Below are 21,884 nucleotides of genomic sequence, written 5' to 3'. Positions count from 1 at the left end.
CTGGGGAGCTTTATGATGGTGCTGTCAGCTCCGCTGTGTCGCGCTCTCAGGCTGTGGCTCTCCTGACACACTCAGGAACACATCAGAATAGCACTCCTTCGCCCATCTTGTCCGAATTGAGTTTTGAGTGGAAAAAGCCCAACAGAGCGGCTACTTCCTTTCATCGCCGTGTCCGTCCAGGCAAAACCAAGTGGTGTTTTAAACACAAATCAGGTTTATATGCACACGTTGGCAGCGCAACCGAGGTGTTTGCACAAGGCGGCGGGGTGCCGGAGGGGGGAACACGCTTTCCTATTGGGTGGGAAAAAGGAAAGGTGCCCGGCGAAACAAAATGCTGTAGTTTGATTGTTATTCATATAATAGGGCATTTGGGAATATGGCAAAAGATGCAGAGTGGAATATTTATTGAGAGAGGAGGCGTACATTTCAATCACACGTTTACCATTTTATTGTTAATGACTTCTAGCAGCAAAAAGGCACATTTTCAAAGCTTTTTGAAATGCTTTATATTATTCCGTTCACACATTATTATCTCTTAATTAGGCTACATTTGATTATTAAAAGAAATAGGTGCATATATTCCATATTCATATCAGTCACAATTCATCATTATGCTACTGTATCAGTAATGATCTGTTTTGTTCTTTTGAATGGCTGATTTCATACACTAGGCGGGCACAATTGCCGGATAGGTAATTGCAATTAGTGCTTGTCGTGAACTAATAATGATCCCAATTCATCTGATAATATCAAGTCAATTATATATTGAACTTAATTCTGTATAACCTTCAACTCATTGTCATACAACAATGTTCATTTTGAACTCATCCAGCGCCTTCTGAACCCATTTCGCGTTCTCAGCAGCCTACTAATTTAATAGATTTGTACCAGTGGCTTGTCAGCTCTTTGATCCCACCTTAAAGGGACATTAAATAATGAATGACTTTCATCAACTCCTCTCTCTGCCCAGAAGGAATTGCAACTAGGATGAATGGAAAACTACAGCTTGACAGGATAAAGACACTCGAGCACCTTCTCACAGGACAAATTCACTCAGCTGAGGGGGGCATATGACCTGTATTGACCTCTTACGGCAACCAGTAGGAATCGCAACAACAACAATTATTATTCAATCACCAATCAATCAAGTTGACACAAACAATAAAGTGACATTTTCACAACAGCGACTAATTAGAGCAGAAATATCTAGAAGATGGCATGCAAAATACTGTATAATGATGATGATGATACTGCTCTGTCATTTGTTTTTTTTGGCTTGAGAACGAGGCTTCGCTTTAGTAGCTGAAATGTGTGATGGCGGTTACTTGCTCGTAGCACCGTTCTCCATCGCTGAGCATTTGAAAATGCGAGTGAGTTGAAATGAACATTGGTGGAGAATTAATTTTTCTTCCCAAACAGAGGTGAGTTTTGAAAACTCATCTCAGCACCTGGCAAAGTAATCGGTGAGTCATTAGTTTTAATCACCAACCCTATCGACCCCCTACAGATTTGTTATGGCCATGTTATGCCATGCAGTAAAAATCATACTTATCGCCCCGCTTATTCCACATCATTTGTTGAAGAATCAATTCAAACACCACTCTATAGTTAGAACCTTAATCAACTCAATACATTGACAAAAATGTAATTAGATGTTAAGCAATGTTTCTGTGTTTACCATTTATACATAGGCTGAGATGCTACGTAGTTACCTGTGCCTCATGCTGTTAAACTAGGGCGAACACCTGCATACCTGTAAACCAAGTGTGGATGTTCGAGGAAACGGGTACTGGCAGGCAAGGGATCCCTCCAATCACAGATGACGGTGATGGGAATGATGTTGTCTGCTGGGTCCAGGCATTCTGTTTGGTTGAATTAAATCCATGAAAACTAAGACCCCACTGTAAATTCTGGCATCCTCCTAGAACCACTACCTCCTTTATTCCCGTTCTTCTCAGCACTTACTGCACTTGCACTCACTGATTGGACCACGGGCGAAGGTGTTCAGCAGAAAGCACCAGCCAGTTCCATCAAGTCAAATGACAGAAGCATTTGACACAAAATGGTATGAAGAAGGGCTGGTGCACTCAGTGTCAGGCTTTCCATCATATATCTATCTAGAAAAAAAGGGAGCTAGAGCTCTGTCTGTCTGTTTGTCTGTCTGTCTGTCCCACTGATGACATTAACAGTGATGTCATAAATACACACACACACACGAGACAGACACATGCACACGCACACGCACACACAAAGTCCCAGTGATGATGTGATCAGTGTTGTCATAAATTCTGTGACATACAGTAATCAGTGATGTCAGAGGCATTGTGACATTAGCACTGATGTCATAAGAGGTTGTGATGTCATCAGTGATGTCATAAAAGCAGTTGTGACATCATCAGTGATGTCATAAGAGCAAAATCAAGTCCCAGGGTCAGACACTGAAAGAAGTGGGAGTCTGGCTTCAGACCACCTTCTTCAGCCATGGACAGCTGTATGTTGCCAGCTACAGGACAGGTGATCCAGCATGATGAGCAGCCAGGGCGAGGCTGCATAGCGGCCGAGCTGCGTATGCGGGCTGCAGGGCCAGCTCGGTGAGCTGCACGGCGGGCGAGGCTGCGCAGCGGGCGAGCCTAGGAATCGATTGCCTAGTATATATATACACACACACACACACACACACACACACACACACACAAACACACACACACAGCTGCCGGCCGACAACTACAGTACTGTACATCTGTATATCTGATTATGTGCGCAGTGCGCACTGCAATTTAAGTGAAGCGTCCTCCCCTGAGTGACTGACCTGAATTTGACTCTTAATGACACTGACTAATGCCGTGTTTAAAAGTAAAAAAAGAAAAGAAAATGAAAGCCCTGTGGATGCATTCTGAGTTTTAATTCCAGCACCTTAATGAATGTAACCTTGTGAGACTGCCTGAGAGGTTCAGTTAATGAGCTGCTCATGGGGACCTGCTCCATCCATGCTACTATAAGGCAGCTGATTAATGGGGTGTTGTGGTAGCGGGCCAGCAGGTACATGCCATGTATTCCCCAAGTCACGGGTTCAAATCTGACTCACCATCTCTGTTGCATTTCACGCACGCACGTAAACACACACACACGCGCGCGCGCGCACACACACACTCTCTCCCTCTCTCTCCCTGTCATCCTCCACTGTGTCCTGTCTAACAAAGAAGATAAATGGAGATACATGGCTTCAGGAAATCTGCTGACCTATAAATCTGACAATACTTGACAAACAAGTGACAAGCCAATGTGAGCTTTGTATCAGAATGACAATGAAGAAATACCTTTAACGTTCAATATGATCTATTTGGGGGCGTCTGGGTTAGTGTAGTGTGTGTGCAGTGTAGTGTGTAGTGTGTGGGTTGTGTGTAGAGATAGAGGCAGCCGTACTTATGGCTTGCTCAGGCGTTCCTATGAGACAGTTGGTCTTGTCTGCAGGTGGGAAGCCGGTGGGGTATGAGTCCTGGTCGCTGCACTAGTGTCTCCCCTGGTCGGTTGGTGGGCCTGTTGGGGGAGGGGGTTGGGGTGTACTGGGGGAAATAGCGTGATCCCCCACGCACTACGTCCTGCCGGTGAAACCCCTTTGCTGTCAGGTGAAAAGAAGCAGCTGGCGACTGCACATGTATCGGAGGAAGCATGTGCTAGTCTACAACTCTCCCCAGATCAGCGGACCAGGACAGCATTGGTGAGGTACAATTGGGGAGGAGAAAATATGGGGGGTTGGGGGGGTGGAACAAATCTAAAAATAATAGTTCAATATGTTCTATTTGATGTATTTATCCTCTATTCTATGCTAATGCCGTGAGCCCAAATTCCCACGGGGATCATTCAAGTTTCATCTAGTCTTTAAATAGCCCGTCTTAAAATAAAAATGGCAGCTGTGAATTTACAATCAATTTACAACATTAGTTTCACATCCGCTTAGCTCAATCCAAGGACGCCTGCGTTCCTCTCACCCTGTCAGGACATGTGACAAGATGTCTGACACGACTGAACTGAGCCAAAATCACTTTATTATTCCGCGTTATAAATATATAGCTGTAGAACTAGTCAGAGATCATTCAGCGAGGCAGCGTGGCATGACGCGTGCAGCTGCAGAATCAAGTCACGAGTCAAGCAACGTTTATTTCCCGGCCGCGCTTTGAACAACCAAGGCTGTCTCAACGCCATTTACAGAAGAAGAAGAAGAAGAAACGACACAAAAAAACAATCCTAACCCTCCAAAAAACGCAATGATAATGAAGAAAAAAGAGAGAGAGAGAGAGAGCAAATGCAGCACAGACTCCAAGAAACGGGGCCAGAGCTTTGTGTATCTCTGTGGGGGCGTGTGCGTGGATAATGAGTCTATGCTATATTCTAATCTTCAGTCACCAGACCGTACGAAATGTAATTGTGTTCGTGGCTTCTGTTTAATCATACCTTGTTACTGCTATAAGGAGCATGACCGTGACTGGAGTGATTCTCCTCGTAGTAGTGGTGGTGGTAGGTAAGAGTCACCTGGCTGTCGGTGCCATGCAGAGCCGTCGGTGACGCACTGCGGATGGCGTGCTGGCAGTGCGGGTCTGACGTGAGCTCCAAAGCCCTCGAGTGTCACGTTTGCCAGATGGCCATGGCAACAATCTTTAGTCCTCCACTCACCTGGCCGAGGCCACTTCCTCTCGCCCAGGTGCCCCGCAGGAAATGGTCTCGAGAGCCTTCTCTGGCTTCTGCCAAAGCCTGCGCCTCTTCTAACCGCCTCTGCCTCGCTACCTCTCAGTATCAGAACCCTGTTTCAGAAAATGGGGGACGTAGGACAGTGATTTGGGCCACAGAGGCTGCGAGGCGAGGGGGATGCCCAGGAGAGAGATGTTTGATGTCCCTACTTAAAGCGCTGCCAGTGCCAGGTCGTTATCCTTATATGTGTCAGGGATGATTCATATTGCTTTTTTATGGCCCCTCTGTCAACTTACAGTTCATTGTCATTACGCAAGTTTCACTCGCCAAATCTGTGTGGACGGCATCCTCAGAGAAGAGCTTTTGAAGGGGTTTGCCATTTTAGTGCTTTTCTGAGGAGAGAGGCTTTTTTTTCCCCCCCTTAACAGATTATTCAAATTCATTCTTTTGATATTTTCCAAGTTTTATGGCGCCAGATACTAACAAGTTAGCCTACGGGTGCAGACGTGTGTCATATTCTCGGCTAATGCATAAATGCATATTGTTAACGTATTTGCGTGTGTTGTTTTTATTGATTTATGTTGATTCATGGACCGTGAAAATATGTAGGTTTTGTTTTCGAGAGTTTGTTTGTTTTTGGCTCCAGCAATATAGGGTAAATAAGTGAATCTCCAATTATGACAGTTACACGTTGTGTATAAATGTGTGAAGTCAGCTTTTTCAACAGTTTGTAGAAGAGAGCTACATTTAATGTATGCATTTTTCTATTTCTCTTTTGTTTTCTCCACTTATATCCCCTCATCTCCTTCCTGACAAAAACCGATGTCAAATCAATGGCCACCAAGCAAAATCAATAGCGTGCAAACAGAGGTTCCCTCCCTTATTTATCTATCTGATTTGTTTGACTTCACAGTGCACGCTAACCTTATCGAAATGCATTCGGCGTATGCATGAAATACTCTTGAGCCTATTGATAGCATTATGCTAATGCCAAACCATAAGTCCATAGGACTTGGCATCCTCTCTAAAAGAAAACTTCTCATTCAATAAGGTTGCCTCGATCCTCGAAGGAGCTATTCATGTCAGCAGTATTGAGGGATGGGCCGCATTCATCTCTTCTTCTCTCCTCTTTCTCACCGCCCTCCAGTTCCTCCTGTCATCCGGGTTTACCCAGAGAGCCAAGCCAGAGAGCCAGGGGTGACCGCCAGCCTGCGCTGCCACGCAGAGGGCATCCCCAACCCCCAGCTGGCCTGGCTGAAGAACGGCATGGACATCACAACCAAGCTGTCCAAACAGCTCACCCTGCAAGGTGGGGACCAGCAGCAGCATCTTCAGCAACAGCAGCTTTAGGGAGGAGATACACCCTCGAAATATACTATTACTCTAGTAGTAGTAGTAGTAGTAGTAGTAGTAGTAGTAGTACAGTAGTAGATAGAGTAGTTAAGTACTACTACTAGTCTACCTAATCATACCCCTACTACTATTACTACCACTACTCCTACTACTGCTGCTTCTACTAATAATAATACTAATACTAACTGCTGTTACTCTAACTAACATTACGAACTGCTACTGTATCACTGTGTGACCTCGACGATTCTTCGAAGGAGCCTGATTCGCCTACCAAGCTCACAGTCGAATCGTCGCAAAATGTGGTTATGAAACAAGGATCATTCCATTCAGGCGATATGGGGGTGCTGAATGTCTGATTTTACATTACAATTGCTTGGTTTCTCCCAATAAATCATGATATACAGTATAGCCTATTTAGGTATAAATATCAGCCTATTAATATCGTAAAACTTCAACAAAAAGCCAAGTCCCATTTACAGTAAACGCAGAGTCCCTTTTACTGGGATGTGGCTCAACATTTTGACAAATAAATGCCGGTCTCAATTACAGCAGAAGATGGTTGTCATTTTCGGCTTTCATCCTTTCTAAGGGAGGCTACTGGTGTTTTGATATGGGGCTCCAGTGGTGTAGTCTAGTTTATTGTAGTGGGTAAGTTTCAGCTTGGAGTGAGATTTGTATGTGGGGCTTCCTGGGGGTCCCCCTGCAAATTGATCAATGGTTGTTGTTCCATTATCCACTATCTTTTAGAGAATAATAGAAGAATGACTGTTTTGATGGTTTCACTTTCTCTGTTATCTCTCTACCTAAAATATAGACAGGCATGGGACTCTGGACAAAATCACATGTAGAAATATTCTCAGATTTGTATCTGAGAGACAAACCCTTATCAAATGGGGGTCTGTTGCCCTGATGTGGACTAAGGCCATGTTCAGACTAGGAGGCCAAATCCGATTTGTGAACTTTAGTGACCTATTAATGACTTTATCCAGATTGGTTTTATGAGTCTGGACGCTCCAAGTCTGATTTGTGTCACTTGTCCCAAACCACATATGGAGGTAGTTTCCAATCTGCTTCAAATGTGCTGATTGACTGATGTGTCTTCAGTGCGGACGCGCAGCTCCACCAAATCTGATTTGAACGTCACTCGCAACTCGTCATCAATTGCTCCTGCGCAGGAAAACCACGTCACCAACGTATGTATTTACTGGCGCCCACGTCGTTACCATAGCAACCCATGCAGATAGGCTGTTTAGGTCTGGACACACAGATCCGACTTGAAAATCAGATTTTTGGCAGTGCGGACACACTCCCAAATTAGATTTGGGAAACCAATCAAGATAATGATGATTAATGACTTTATCAGCAAATCGGATTTCCCTGTAATGTGAACATGGCCTAAATGAGGGGTCCTTGATTATATGAAAAAACATGTGTAGCCTATAGGTCTAAAACTGTCACAAAACTACACTGTTACATATCTTTGCCCAATTGTAAGTGGGTATACTCAAATCCTGGAGCTTTCCTAGTGGGTATTCTGCATATACCTGCGTATCACATAGACTACACACCACTGTGGGGCTCTGTCTCTCTCTCTCGTCTCCACCTCTTCTCTGGCGCTGTACTGGTCATAATTGACTCTGTGATGGTCATAATTATGCACGGAGAGACAGAGGGGGAGAGAAGGCACAGCGGGCAGTGGTGCCCCTGCCCACACTAGCATTCTGGGTCTTGGGTGGCCTTTGATTGACTGCTGATGGAAGTGTGGTTGGCACAGGGGATTGACGGTTGGACTTTGCGGATTACAGGGATATCTGAATTACAGAGATCTGTTCAGGATTGAGGATTGCAGAGAGGAGTTGGAATGATGGAGGGTCTGTTCATACAGTAATCCATTCAGGTTTTCACTGCCGTGGCTCTCCCTCTCTCTCTCTCCCTCTCTCCCTCCCTCCCTCTCTCTCTCTCTCTCTCTCCTTCTCTCTCCCTCTCCCTCTCTCTCCCTTTCTCTCTTTCTCCCTCCCTCTCTATCTCTCTCCCTCTCTCCCTCGCTCTCTCTCGACCTCTCTCAATGCATGAAAGAGAGATTATTCCGATGCCAAGTCAAGAAGATAAATTGTTTAATTGGATGTTTCAGCTCTTTTGTCTGGTGTGGAAAAACAGCCAATGTCTCAAATGCGAATGGATCAATGAGTGAGCCAAATCAAAATAAATAAAAAATAAGCCGATTGACAATCAGTCGACGATAGGCAAGACTTGACCAATCAGATTCGACCATGCAAATTCAAACACCCCCTTATTACTATAACTAATGCTACTGACTTTGACAAAGTAAAGTGAAAGTTATAAAGTTCTTCACAGTCAGGAAAATAAAAAAAAGTAAATAGAACTATCTTCTCCATGAATGACAGTATAGGATCTAAGTCTTTTGAGGTGTCACACATACCTCGGCAGACAAACAGCTGCAGTGCTCGCACAGAAACACAACGTGCGCTCCTGTGAAGCTCACTCCTTTTTCCAATTCCCACCCAATCCAATTCAGACCTCTCCTCTCCTCTCCCATTAGTGTACTATTAGCCAACAGTCTAACTTTGGCAGAGGATGCTAGCACAGACGTCGCCTTTCATCCCTTTCTGGAAGGCAAACTGTCTCTGTGTGTGTTCTTTCCCCCCCAGCTAATGGCAGTGAGGTGCACATCAGCAACGTGCACTTTGAGGACACCGGCGCGTACACCTGCATCGCCAAGAACGAGGCCGGCGTGGACGAGGACATTTCGTCGCTATTTGTGGAAGACTCGGCGCGCAAAACTCGTATGTATAACTTATATGCTCTGGGTCTAATGGAGCTAAAACTCGTATGTATAACTTCTATGCTCTGGGTCTAATGGAGCTAAGCCAATGGAGCGCTTAATAATTCATCCAGGCGCTTCTTAATAGTTTATATTCTGTGATGCAATAATAGAGCCTCTGCTGGGGAGATAATGGTCATACTATCTATATTCTGTCTCTCGGCTGCTTGGAAATATAACCAATCATATACGTACGTCTCCACCCACTCATCTCGTGTCGTTTTACATTTCTTGTCAGTGGCATATTCTGTGTTAGTAAAATAGTTATGATAGTCTCACTCATCTGTCATCATTCCATCTCCTCCCAGTAACGGCACGTGCCATCTCCACTGACTCATCGTGCCGTTTCAAAGTTCTTCTCATAGTCCACTATTTGGAGGAACCTTCATTGATTAAGCTGGTATTTGGAACGGTCAAGATTTAATGAATTTAATGAAAGCTGTGACAAAAGTAACCGTCGTCTTCAGACTTAGCCCATTTTTTAGGCACAACAACAATCTCCTCCTGTATAGCGTCTGACGCGGTAATCAACGCTGGCCTTTTTGGAAATGTCAGGATCTGCTTTTCGGGGTTTCAAGATGGATTGTTAGTGTGAAATACTTTCTGTGGGTAATTAGGAGTTGCCTTAAGCAGCCACATATTGCTGCGACTTTACAGTTGAGCGACTTTGCTCGAGTCGAGTCACACGGGGCGAACGCGCTGTCCCCGCCTCCGCCGGAGTCAGTGATGTCGATGTCGTCGTCCCCCCGGCGCCGACACATCCTCCACCCAGTCAGTCACGCATCAGCGGACGGGCGCTCTCTGAGGTCAGAAGTCAGCCGTGTGCTTTGAAGCTTTGGCGGAGGCGAAAATTGCCCCAGGAGCTGGAGGGAGATTGCGGGCCATTTTGGCTGTGCAGCCCCCCCCCCCCCCCCCACAGGACAGGAGTTCAAACGGATGTCAGAGCACATGGCCCAACATGGCTCCACCTCTAACGCTACGAGGGGGAAAATAAAAACAGATACTACACCGCGGTCGGTCGTCTGGCCTGGATATCTCACTTCATATTTGACCCACTCTAGTTTTCTTATTAGATTGCCGGCTTCATTCAGGAGCTCGTTATCTGAGCTAATGGAAGCCTGACTCAATCTGTGCTTCCTGGACGGCCTGTCTCTCTGAGCCGGAGGCTAATATGGACTGTCTGCTCGCACCGCCCGCAGCACGCCACGCTCCTCCTTGCACCGCCCGCAGCACGCCACGCTTCTCTCCACTGACACCCTCATCATCTGCTCGCCCCAAAAAATCTCCATCTAGACAAGTCATTTAGTCTAGCCGAGAGTCTTCCAATCTTATTTTCGGGTAAGATCATTTCACTTGCAAATGAAGAATTGTTGAATCAGTGTCAGTGACATCGCCTTGATATTATTGGAGTGATCTTCCTTATTTCGATATATTGTGACTTGTTTCGAGAAAATTGTCAGGACAGAATTCTCTCTCACCCCTAGACTTCCTTGATAAGATGGACATGTTCTTATACTGCGAGCTGAGTTCTTTAATTAGATGTCGGAATCGACTCAGGGTGGAGGAGGCAGAAGCTTAGAGTCGGTGCTCGCAGGGGGAAAAAACGGTCCACTCAAGAATAACCTCTTTTGTGTCGATGTGTCATGATGCATTTGGTTTTCCTTCAGACTTTAGACCTGCTGCACTGTACCTTCACTACGTTGGTGTAAAGTATATGCACGGTTTGGGGTATGTGTGCAGTTAGCGATTGGCTAGAATTTCCAGGATGACACGATAAAATGGCTAATTATTGACTCACAATGAGGTTGAAAATAGTTTACAAAGAACGGCTTTCAAAGAAAAGGAATTCATCTTTTGTGGCTGTGTGAGCGTAATGTTCTGTATCTATCGAACAAAGGACTTGTTAACTCAATAGTAGTTCACATCTATTCATGTGTTGTCCACTAGGCAATCGGTTAGTCATGGCCACTTTTACATCACCACAGCCATGTTGGTCAATTCAATCAAGGCCAGACACATGGTTCATGTATCCATAGGAAACTATAAGCCTCATCCTCTTCATATAGAACACAGAGAGAGAGAGAGAGTACAAGATTGTTCATCTTTACAAGTATAATTAGTTTAATAGCTACATAAGGTCAAATCGATTCAGTTTTATTTCTAAAGTGCTTTTAACGAACACTCAGAGTGCTTTACAGAGAGCTTCTGTGTGTGTGTGTGTGTGTGTGTGTGTGTGTGTGTGTCCGTGCGCGTGTGTGTGAGTGAGAGTGAGTGAGTGTGTTTATGTGTGTGTGTGAGAGAGAATGAGAGTGAGTGTGTGTGTGTGGGTGTGGGTGTGTGTGTGTTCACTTATTATTGTGTCTGCCATGTATTTTAAAAGCACGCTTACAGCTTTTACCATCTAAACCTAATCTTTCCATCTGGCTTCCTGACAGCCATGCTCCTCACAGTAAACACCAGGATCACGAGCAGATAGCTGAAATCTCACATCCTGAATGCTTGCCATACATACAGCAACGTAGGCACGGCAGAATAGTGGATATCAAAAGATATCCCTTCTATTTCCAGGCGTTCTATAAGCATTCTCCTGTTGAAGCCGAGCGTGTTCAGTCTGTGTAGCGAGGATTCACAAGTGTCCTTTAATATCACAGCTGAAACCCCTGATGCTGCTGTTGTCAAAGTTCTCAGATAGGTACTTCTGACTAGCCTATAGACGAGGAAGCCTTTGACCGAGATGCTGAAATACCAACTGGAGTAGATCATTGCACGGCTATAGTGTCAACGTTTAGTTTTGATGTTTGGCAGCTTGGGTCATGTTTAGAAGCTGCTTGTGAGGGGCCTTCAGATGGCTGGTCTCCCAGCCTAAGAGAAGGGCCAAACAGTTAGCGAGGGCTTGTTCACTATCTGCTATCATCAGAGAAGAGAAGAGAGAAGAGAAGTCCAAGAAGTGGATACTGTCTGTTATCTTTCCACCTGCCACTGCTGTCATCCTGTATGCAACACTGGTTGCCAATTAGGCACAGATGTAACTGACTGACTCAATATCTGACTGCATTATATCTGTTGTAGGGTTGTATTTATGCGGACATCAATACTTCTTTCATATATGTGAGGGTGAGATGAAATATGAGAGCACCGCCAGGGCGAGAGCAGAAAGTAAGTGAAAGACTGCAAGGAAGAAGGAATGACTGGTATGGTGGGAATGAAAGTACATTGTGAATTTAAATGAATAGATTTCTACTTAATGCTGATGGGTCAAGGTAACCCACTCTCACAATGATCAGAACTCTCTGTTCTGAATCTGACTCACAGCAGCCATTCCCTGTGCTGTGCAGCCACTCTGAAAAGCAACGGTCACAAAGCAACAGCATCTGCATTGTCACGCCGTAGCAAAGGTTGATGTTTTTTTGTGTCATATGTAGATTATTTTTCTTTCTTCTTTCGGGTACAAAATGCTGCGTTTTTCGCCTCGAGGCAGCGAAGTGTGATAGCTGCTAGTCCCGCCTTTCCTCCCCATCAGTTGCCACTCATCTCGATGGGCTGTCAACCTTGAAACAGCGGCTAGCCTGAGGCTGGAGTACCTGGCATCCATAAGGCCACCACAGGCGATGAGGAAGCAGACAAGCTAACGCAGGGAATCTGCAAAAAGAAAAAGGAATAAGCAAAGCTGTGTTTTTTAAGCCAGTCAGTTTGAGTTGACCAAAGCACATTGAGGTATAATCTGCAAAACAATCATGGCGCCGTTCACTTCAAAGCTTTTAACCGTGCGGATTCTTCCTGTTTTAATTAATCAATTAAGGAGTTAATTTACTATCATCCAAGTCCTTGCTGGTGCTGCCATCTTTGTAGTTGTTTTTGCTCTGTAAACGCTCAGCATAAGTACAGTAGGTTTGTCCCGCCTACATCGACCATCCAATCAGGTACACTATGTCAGACAGAATTTGTGTATAGTGCTACTGACTGCAATTCATGGGGGCTGGATACCAGGCAAGTGCATTATCATACTATTTATTTATTCATTAGTATTGTAATTGAACATTTTGCAATGTACACATACATTTAGCTTAGATGCTGCTATACTCTGCATTGGCACAGTCAGCAACAATAGCAGCTAGCAAGCCACACAGCCGACCAAGGTATTCTCCTTCTGCATATCTTCTTTTCTCATTTGTCCTTTCACTGTCTAGCTGCCTACTGATTCAAGATTCAAGATTATTGAGTGTCCCAGAAGGGCAATTTGGTTTGCAGCGAGCGTAAAAAAAAAACACAGAGACATAGGCACACATGATTAAAACAAAACATAAAAACAAACACAAAGCAGCAGTTTAAAAATGCACAACAGTTCAAAGTGCAAGTAAGAGTAAAACAAAAACAGATACAAAGTGCAACTAAACAGGCACAAATAGTTTAAGATGCACAATGCACATCAGTGCAAAGTGTAAGTAGATGCTAAGTGAGGCCAAGAAATTGCCTTGACAGACTCAGCGCAACACATTTCAAGAAAGATGCTACAATGTATCATTGTATAATAAAACGCAATAAACCCATAAAACAAGAGACGTTTCTGCAGTTAGGTTACTGAGTGTGAGTGGCCCCCAGCGTTGGTTCTCATCAATAGTCAACCTCACTACTACCTACTGCATATGGAACCAACTTTGATCGGAGAGCTTTTCACCGTATCGACTACAGAGGGCGGCCAGTGTGAACCGCCTCCCCAGGCAATAACTGTCAGGTCGGAAAGCTGTGGGTTTCTTGCAGATATGAGAAGACATGGTGCACAGTCGTTTAATTAACCTGGGTCCACATAGGGGATGGTATGACATGAAATTATCATATTATAACGTGAAGGCTAAATATATGAATAAAATTAAACAAGCAAGAGCAGGTACAGTATGTAGTGTCATTGTGTGAAATTAATCTAGTCTAATTATCATTTATTCAAGTACTGTTGTACCTACATGGTTCAGGAAGTTAATCAGAGTGCTGGTGTAAATTGAACCAATCATTTAATCTTTACGTAAAAATGTCAACAAAACATTTTAAGACCGAAATCATTGTTATTTTTCATTAGTGCATGAAGGAGATCTCTTAACCACAAAACAAACCATTGACGAGTGAGGAATACAGTGGATTTAACCATAGTAAGTGGCCGTTCACACCATACGCCAAAGCCACGCCAAAGTCACGCTGAAGCCACGCAGTTTCATTTCGGCGTCCTTGTTAACACATTGACTGCCAGCCGTTTTTTTTTGCTGTAGGTAGCTTCTGCCAAGCCGTTTTTTGAGGATTCTGGCTCATTTTACAAGAGCCGAGGATTCTTTTCTGCTTGGAGTTTGTGAACATACAATATCTCAAAAGTACTAATAGAATGTGTACTTTCTCTGTCTAAAAGAGTTAGTTTGTAGAGTTAGTAGTTATGTAAGCATTAGCAATTGAATACAGCATGGTTTTAGCGTCAGAAAAAATATTCAGAGATAAACAGCTTTTTGTGAAATTCGATAGAACAGTCACTTTAACCATTCATTTTTGGCATCAGTAAGACCTAAACAATAGTTTTGAACAGTAATTTCCTCCATAACAGCAGGAAACTCCCCTCTGCTCAACTCCTCCCTCCGTGGGCGTTCTTCTTGGCTGCAGCGCCATGTCACAAGCACTTTCCTACCTGTGCAAATGCACTTTCTCATACTCTCGACCTCTCAAATAAATTTCTGAATAGAAATTAAATTACTCTAAATTAGAGCGAAAAAGAAACAAGAAAGAATGGGTTGAAAATCCCATTCTAAAAGCCTTTTATGGCTGTTTCCAATTTGCAAAATAGCCTGCTGCACCACAAGCGTGTCACCAGTCTCACTGCCCCGCTGCCGCTGTGCGGCTGTGCCTGGCTGTGCCTGTCTGCGTGGCCGCTCCCCGAGGAAGCCCGGCTGGACTCGCCCGCCTCCCGGAGCCCTGGCCGAGAGCTCCGATGAAGCCCCTGCGACTCTGGTCATATTTACGCTGCGTGCCTCAAAGTGTGCTCCATCCGCAATCCACTATGCAAGTTTGCAATCCCGCACCGCCAGCAATCAGCGCGGAAACGAAAGCGCCTCCGCCAATCCATTTTCATGAGAATGGAAATGGATCACACTGCTTTTTGCTTGCCTTCCTACTTCCTTGTCGCCACTTAGTGGGTCGGTGGAATGGGTTGTACACGTTGTACACGTCCAATACTTATATAAGAGACGTAAAAGGGTTAGATCAACGTCCCACCGTCAAAAAAAAAAATCGATTCTGAAAACGTGTTTACACGTCGCTGGCAGTCAACAGCTGGATTCTGAAAACGTGTTTACACGTTGTTGGCAGTGAACGTGTTAACAGGTGAGGCCGTTCACACCAGCTGCGCTGGAGCCGCGCTGAAGCGATCGTTCAGGATTCCGTCCTATTTTCCAGGAGTGACGTGTGAAGCTTGAAGCTGCCAGACAGGAATTCAATGGGAGTTGTGGGCGCGTTCAAGGTGCGCCGAGCAAAAGAGACTGCTCCTGGTGTGACCGGTTAAGCGTCAGTTCAGCTTGAGCCTGCCTCAAGCGTCAGTTCTGCCTATGTTCTGCCTATGGTGTGAACAAAAACCCTAACCGTGCATGTTACGATGTGGAGCTGAGAGCACATCCAAAATCGATGTCTTCAGTTTTTTCAGTTAGGTCACGGTACCCAGGAGGCTTTTGCGCGGAGAAGCACATCTAACTGGTCCAAAGAGTGCTGGTGGGCATGCTGTGGCACCCAGATTACCATTAGGATCCTTTAGGTGCAGATCAGATACAGGTTCAGGTCCATTGGACATGTTTGTTTTTTCTTCTTCCCCCCCCTGGCATTGTGGGTAGTATTGATCCGTTCTGGACCAGTGTATTTTGTTTCTGTGTTCAGCTGAAGGAATTAAACAAAGCAAATGCAGCTCATCACACTATTATGGGATTTTGACCTTTTTATTCAAACCCCTCACAGGACAGAATAAGTGACTATGCCTGTTGTCAAAGGGCCGAATAAATAATTAAGCAGGAGATGAAGTGAAACAAATGATACAACGAGTGAGCCATGGACGGTCTGCAAATAGATGAATTCACCGCTGAGTGAGGAGCTTGAAGGTCAAAAGCATCTCTTCACCGCCGCGCCACTAAAGTGAATTGTTTTCCTGGCAAATGTACCCAAACGCTTCGTTGTTTGGGAAAACCTAAGCAGACACTATTCTAAGATTCCTCTAACTGACTCTGTCATCAGCGGGCAGGACACCATCCATCTCTGACAGTCCACTGCTAAACTGGCATAAATATCTGCCCTTCACAATGTGCCAATGATTTCTGCAGTGTCAGAGGATCTTAGGCTGAGGAGGGGCCCCCTGCTTTGGTCTGCCTACTTTATTGTGTCTACGTCATCTACATCAGTGGTTCACACATTGGGGCTACGTGTACCCCTAGGGGTTACGTGGAGGTACTACGAGGGGTACTTGAGAAAATGTGGGAAATTGAAAAATTTAAGAATAAATCATGAAAATAACGAAGTGAAACTTTAAAATAAATCTGGTCAGGAGGAGGCACTAATTGCAACTCTTTCACTCCATTTCTTATTTTTGTAATATTATATTCTTCAAAAGGTAGGGTTATCATTCATTGCATCAATGCTGTAGTTTTCTCTTGCCGTTTTCTCAGCAAAATGTTGTAGTGGGGTAAAGGGGGTACTTGGATTCAGAAATCAGGGAAAGGGTACTGAGCCCAAACAGTTTGAAGACCCACTGATCTACAGTACATCATGCTACAGTATGCTTCATGCCCCAATACTCACATCTCCGGTATCTACTCCATAAAGATCTAAGGAGGATTGAAACGAGGACGATAACACAGAGACAGTAGACTGTAAAAACAAAGGAGGGGGAGGGGGGCTTTCAACTTGCATGAGTCGCTTGCAAATGACGGTGGGCTGAAAAGTATGCTTGACATAACATCATCAAGCACTGAAAACGTTGTTCTATTTCCAACATCCTCATCATATCCCTCTCCTCTTCTTTTGCACAAACCCACTACACACAGTCATTGGTGAGTCAATGGTGAATACACGCTGTGCAGGCAATTTAATACCCAAATGTATGAACGATGCGCTATCTATATATAATTAATTATTATTATTTGGCAATGTGGACTCTGTCTCTGTTTGTTTCAATAATTTTGTCTGGCCACAGCTATGCCGTTTCACGTCAAAATATCAGTGTGAGGCTATAAGTGATGGGAGTATACAGTAAGTACCGGTAGGTAGAATCGGGAGGAACCAGACAGAGATGATGGCTTCCGCCCCTGGGCTGTGCGGGTGACTGATGGAACCAGATTTTTTAATTAGGTGATTGCCCTAATTACGATGTCAATAGAGCAGGCGAGGCCGCAATGCGCAGTGGTCATCAGTGATGTCATAAGAGCAAGTGAGCCCAAACAGCGAGATGCCTAGTGTATATAATGCCCATTAAAGCCTTTATTATTCTTGGCTATTTCATGTTAAAATGCTCTTATGACATCACTGATGATGTCACAACTTCGCATCACTGATGACATCGCAGTTGCTCTGATGACATCACTAATGATGTCACAATGCCTATGACATAATCAGTGATGTCACAATGCACAATTGCTCAAGTGAAATCACTGATAGGGACATCACTTCCGGGACAAAAATCGCAGAGATTGCCCACTTGCTCCCTTTTAATAATATATACAGTATATAGATAGATTTCATTCTTCTGATCAATACTAATCATTCAGTTATTGGAATTTATCAATAATCCTATCAACCCCCTGCTGATAAGCTACTGTATCATGGGCATTTTGTGCTATGGGAGAATAAAACATTTACTCATCATTTGCTCCTTTAAACAATGTTCAACTTCGTCCTATACACCATGCGGTCTTCTCTATCCTTTACCTTATATTGTACTCCAGTAGGTCTATTTTCTATGCGCTCTACCTCATTAGACTCTACGCCAAGCTATCTTTTCCGCACTCTACGACAGTCTCTGTTCCACACTCTATTCCATTGCATGTCAGATCATGTGTCCCGAAGTCTGCAGGTTTTTGTTCCAATCAAACACCACAGTGATGAATACCTCTCTTCTTCCAGAGAGGTGTCTCACCAGTGAAACCCGGTGGTGTGATGATTTGGTCGGGATGAAGACCTGCAGGCCTCCACGGCCAAGGTTATTACAGTGGCTTTCTGAACTTGAGAACCATTCTTTCCGATTGACTTCAAGCTAATTGGGATCCAAGAAAGTAGTGTCGAATTTCGTGCGATTCGACCTAATATATAATATAATATAATATAATATAATATAATATATACTACTACTACTATTACTAATAATAATAATAATAGTACTCAAATAAACTTTTTAAATGATGACAACTCTCTGGAAACTAACTGAAACTAAACTGAATTGAGAAACAAAAAATTACGAATGAAAGATACAAAACTATAATAAGTCTTGACGGCAGTGGGCACACGGTCGAGAAACCGCTGCTCCGGCCGTGGCCTTCACAATGCTGTGTTCGCTCTCCACGCTCCTCTGCCATCCTGTCCGCTGCATCCTGTACTCCACGCTCTGAATAGGCTAGATGAGCCTGCGCCCACGTAACATCTGTGTTACCGTCGCAGGCGTCCCTCTCATCACAGTGTGGGGACACGCTGTCAGCAACAAGGAGCTGTAACCAGGCACAGACGCTAGCCACGGTGTGAGCAGCCCACTGCCTGTCCGCTGAGTTCCATGCTATACTAAGGCTTTTGTGAAATGGAGAATGTCATTCGGGTGGTGAGTGTGAAACGCCTATAAGCCTATAAGTGCGATGTGACAATGTCCTTTGAATATTTCTCATAATGCCTCCTTGAAACATCCGTGAAAGGCCGATGTAATAATAAGAATAAGAATAATGAAACACAGGTCTAAAGTGCGGAATACGATATATAAAAGATAACATCAGCCGTCAAATGTAAAGAGCAGTGTTGGCAAAACAGAACATAATAAGCAACACATAACAAGACAGAGCAATTAATTAACAAAAGAGATAATTATTGCACATAATATAAAACAAGGTCTATAAAAGCGAGTTTTTCTCATTTTAAAGGATGATACCAATTGAGTCAGCCTATTCTCCTCTGCTTGTAAAGGCATTGGACACGTTGCATTGTTTCCTATCCTGCAGTGATATATTGTAGCCTACATCAGCAAACGCTTACACAACCTTATGGAAAAATGAACAAAAATATCCAAATGAGTTCAATAGGAACATACAGTAGCAGCCATTTACATGATAGCAGGTGTCCCGGGTTCATGTCCAGTCCTTTATCACAATAGATCCAAAAGACAAGGACAGCACTCAACTTGACTTTCGGCATGGGAGAACAGCAGATGATTTATTTTTCCAGTGGATATTTCAGGTTCTGTCAGTTGATGGTTTGCGGAGCTTCTCTTAGACGCCCAAAATCCATTGGTCTTTCTAATGTTAAGGCATTGAAAGATATCAACATGATTTTATGAAGTACAGTACTGACTTTTTAGAACACCGTTTTTTGACTCTCCTCCTGGCCCTAACTGTAGGGGTTTGTTTAAAGTCTGCTGTCTCTTTTTAAGGCTGTCGGCATATCTGGCAGAGTCATGGAAATGTGGTGTACCTGTTCTGCGCATGTGCTTCATCATAGAAATCACATCTGTTCTGCATCCACGCTGAGCTTGAAAGAAAAAAGGAAAGAAAAGATAAAGTGTGTTTTCCCCTCTCAGTGGCATTACTGTACTAACACAATTATTATTGACCACAGCGGCGAGGGGGCACTCAGCTTTGAGCAATTGCTGCAGTTTGTCAACAATAAAGTAATTGATTGGATTCATATGGTGCTTTTCAAGGCACCCTGTGTGTGTGTGTGTGTGTGTGTGTGTGTGTGTGTGTGTGTGTGTGTGTGTGTGTGTGTGTGTGTGTGTGTCACTTCCATATTGAGAGCAAACCTATGGTCTATGGGCTTTTCCAAATGTTTTTTGGAAATAAAGAAAGACATAACTTTTTCAAATTCACAATGTTTTTTTCAGTATGTACAAAATTTGACTATCATAGAAACTTTTTATACAGATCATATCGACATCGGTAAATATTGGTTATCGGTCATAACAGCAATGTTAATATATCGGTTATCGGTATCGGCCAAAATGTTCATATCGGTGCATCCCTACCATCAATGTGTAGCACCAACCTGATGCACGGCAGCCAGCAGTCTGCGTCAGAACGCTCACCACACATCAGCTATCTCTGTGGAGAGTAGAGGATTGAAAGTGCCAATTAGATATCGAGGGATGATTAGGTGGCCGTGGATGGAGGTAAGGCCTGTGTGGGAATTTAGCCAGGGCACCGGGGTTACTTACTTACCCCTACTCTTGTGAAGAGTGCCGATGATGGGACTGACCACAGTCAGACCTGCTTAGCTTCCCCAGCAAGCCAGCGATTTAACGCAGGAGCCACCAGGGAACTATTTCATTTTGCAGTCTCATGTAGGAATTAGCTAGCAGCTAGCGGCTGTAGTTCGGTCAAAAGAAAATAGTTCCTCCATGAAACTGCTCATAACAAAGTCTGTGGATTATCTTGAGTAACGGGGTCATTATTTCTGGAAAGAGACATTGCTGTTGAGTTTTTCAAATGTATTTCTTTGGGACTTTGAGCACCACAAGCCGAGTGCCATCCAATTCCATTGTATTGGAGAGAAGGCAGAAACCTCTGCGGCCGATATCTCCAAAACTCAGGCAACTAACACAAAACGATATAGAGGGATAAATAGCACTACAGGTGAGAGAGAAAATGTGTATTTTGGATTTTAGGGTGAGCTGTTCCTTTAAACGCTATAGAGTGCGGGCTCTGATAGAGCAGAAGAACGTTAGACACCCAAGGCAATCATTCTGGGCTACCTTTTCCATTTGCATCTGCTGTGACCCATCTATTTATAAAATGCAGTCCCTGTCTTCCACCATGTCACTACGGTCAGCACCTGCTGTGTGGGCTGTTTGGCCCACTGTCGCAGCATTGCGCTCTTGTAAGAGTGGATGTAACCTTGCGGAAAGAACCGCAGAGTCCAGGCCCGCCGCACTCTCGATGTTAGGAGCCCGTTGGAAACACAGTTATTATGGCCAGAGAGTGAACTCGCAGCCTAAAGTGACACACTGCTTGTTTTGTTGTATGGATGACGGAGTTGATGTATGGGCCCCTCTTATGCGCAGAACAGCCACAGTCTTTCTGCCAAGTGATGAATAGCATCAATACTGGGGTCTATTGGAAAAGACCGGGGCACACACGATCTCATCTCACAACTCTTCTCTTCCATTTTCTCCATTTTCCATCTCAAATAAAGTGTATAGTTTTGTTTCTTTGTTTTGCCCTTCCTTTCTCTTATCCCATTATCTAGACCACTCCTCTATCTAGACCACTCTTCTATCTAGACCACTCCTCTATCTAGACCTCTATCTAGACCACTCCTCTATCTAGACCACACCTCCACTCCTCTATCTAGACCACTCCTCTATCTAGACCACACCTCCACTCCTCTATCTAGACCACTCCTCTATCTAGACCACTCCTCTATCTAGACCTCTATCTAGACCACTCCTCTATCTAGACCACTCTTCTATCTAGACCACTCCTCTATCTAGACCTCTATCTAGACCACTCCTCTATCTAGACCACTCTTCTATCTAGACCACTCCTCTATCTAGACCACTCCTCTTGTTTAACTTCTTTAATGGACTAAAAGGTATGCAAGAGGGTGCAGGAAACACTTGACAAAGCACTTCAGAAAGAATAAGGCTAAGGAACGGTCGGCACTGTGGTGTCTCGTCATCTTTGTCTCTCTTGTCTCTCTCTCTGTCTCCGTCCGCCCCGGCAGAGGCTGAGGTGTCTAGTTGTCTTTGTCTCGCTCTTCTCTCTCTCTGTCTCCGTCTGCTCCGGCAGAGCCTGAAGTGTCTAGT

At 44.3% G+C, this 21,884-nt stretch overlaps 1 protein-coding gene across 2 annotated transcripts in view; it reads left to right on the top strand.

Annotated features, from left to right (window-relative positions):
- The window catches only part of fstl5 (follistatin-like 5), a gene marked incomplete at both ends in the record, with an annotated part of 182,649 nt that overhangs the window by 133,588 nt on the left and 27,177 nt on the right, over nucleotides 1-21,884 (top strand). For both annotated transcript variants that reach the window (XM_083651485.1, XM_083651484.1), the window contains 2 exons: nucleotides 5,834-5,995; nucleotides 8,709-8,843. In XM_083651485.1, the coding sequence (XP_083507611.1) occupies nucleotides 5,834-5,995; nucleotides 8,709-8,843 (297 nt within the window). The remainder of the gene's footprint in view (nucleotides 1-5,833; nucleotides 5,996-8,708; nucleotides 8,844-21,884) is intronic.

The sequence above is a fragment of the Poromitra crassiceps genome (genome assembly GCF_964638095.1).
Source record: "Poromitra crassiceps genome assembly, chromosome: 15".
Classification (NCBI taxonomy): domain Eukaryota; kingdom Metazoa; phylum Chordata; class Actinopteri; order Beryciformes; family Melamphaidae; genus Poromitra; species Poromitra crassiceps.
This window is presented reverse-complemented; position numbering and strand designations above follow the sequence as displayed.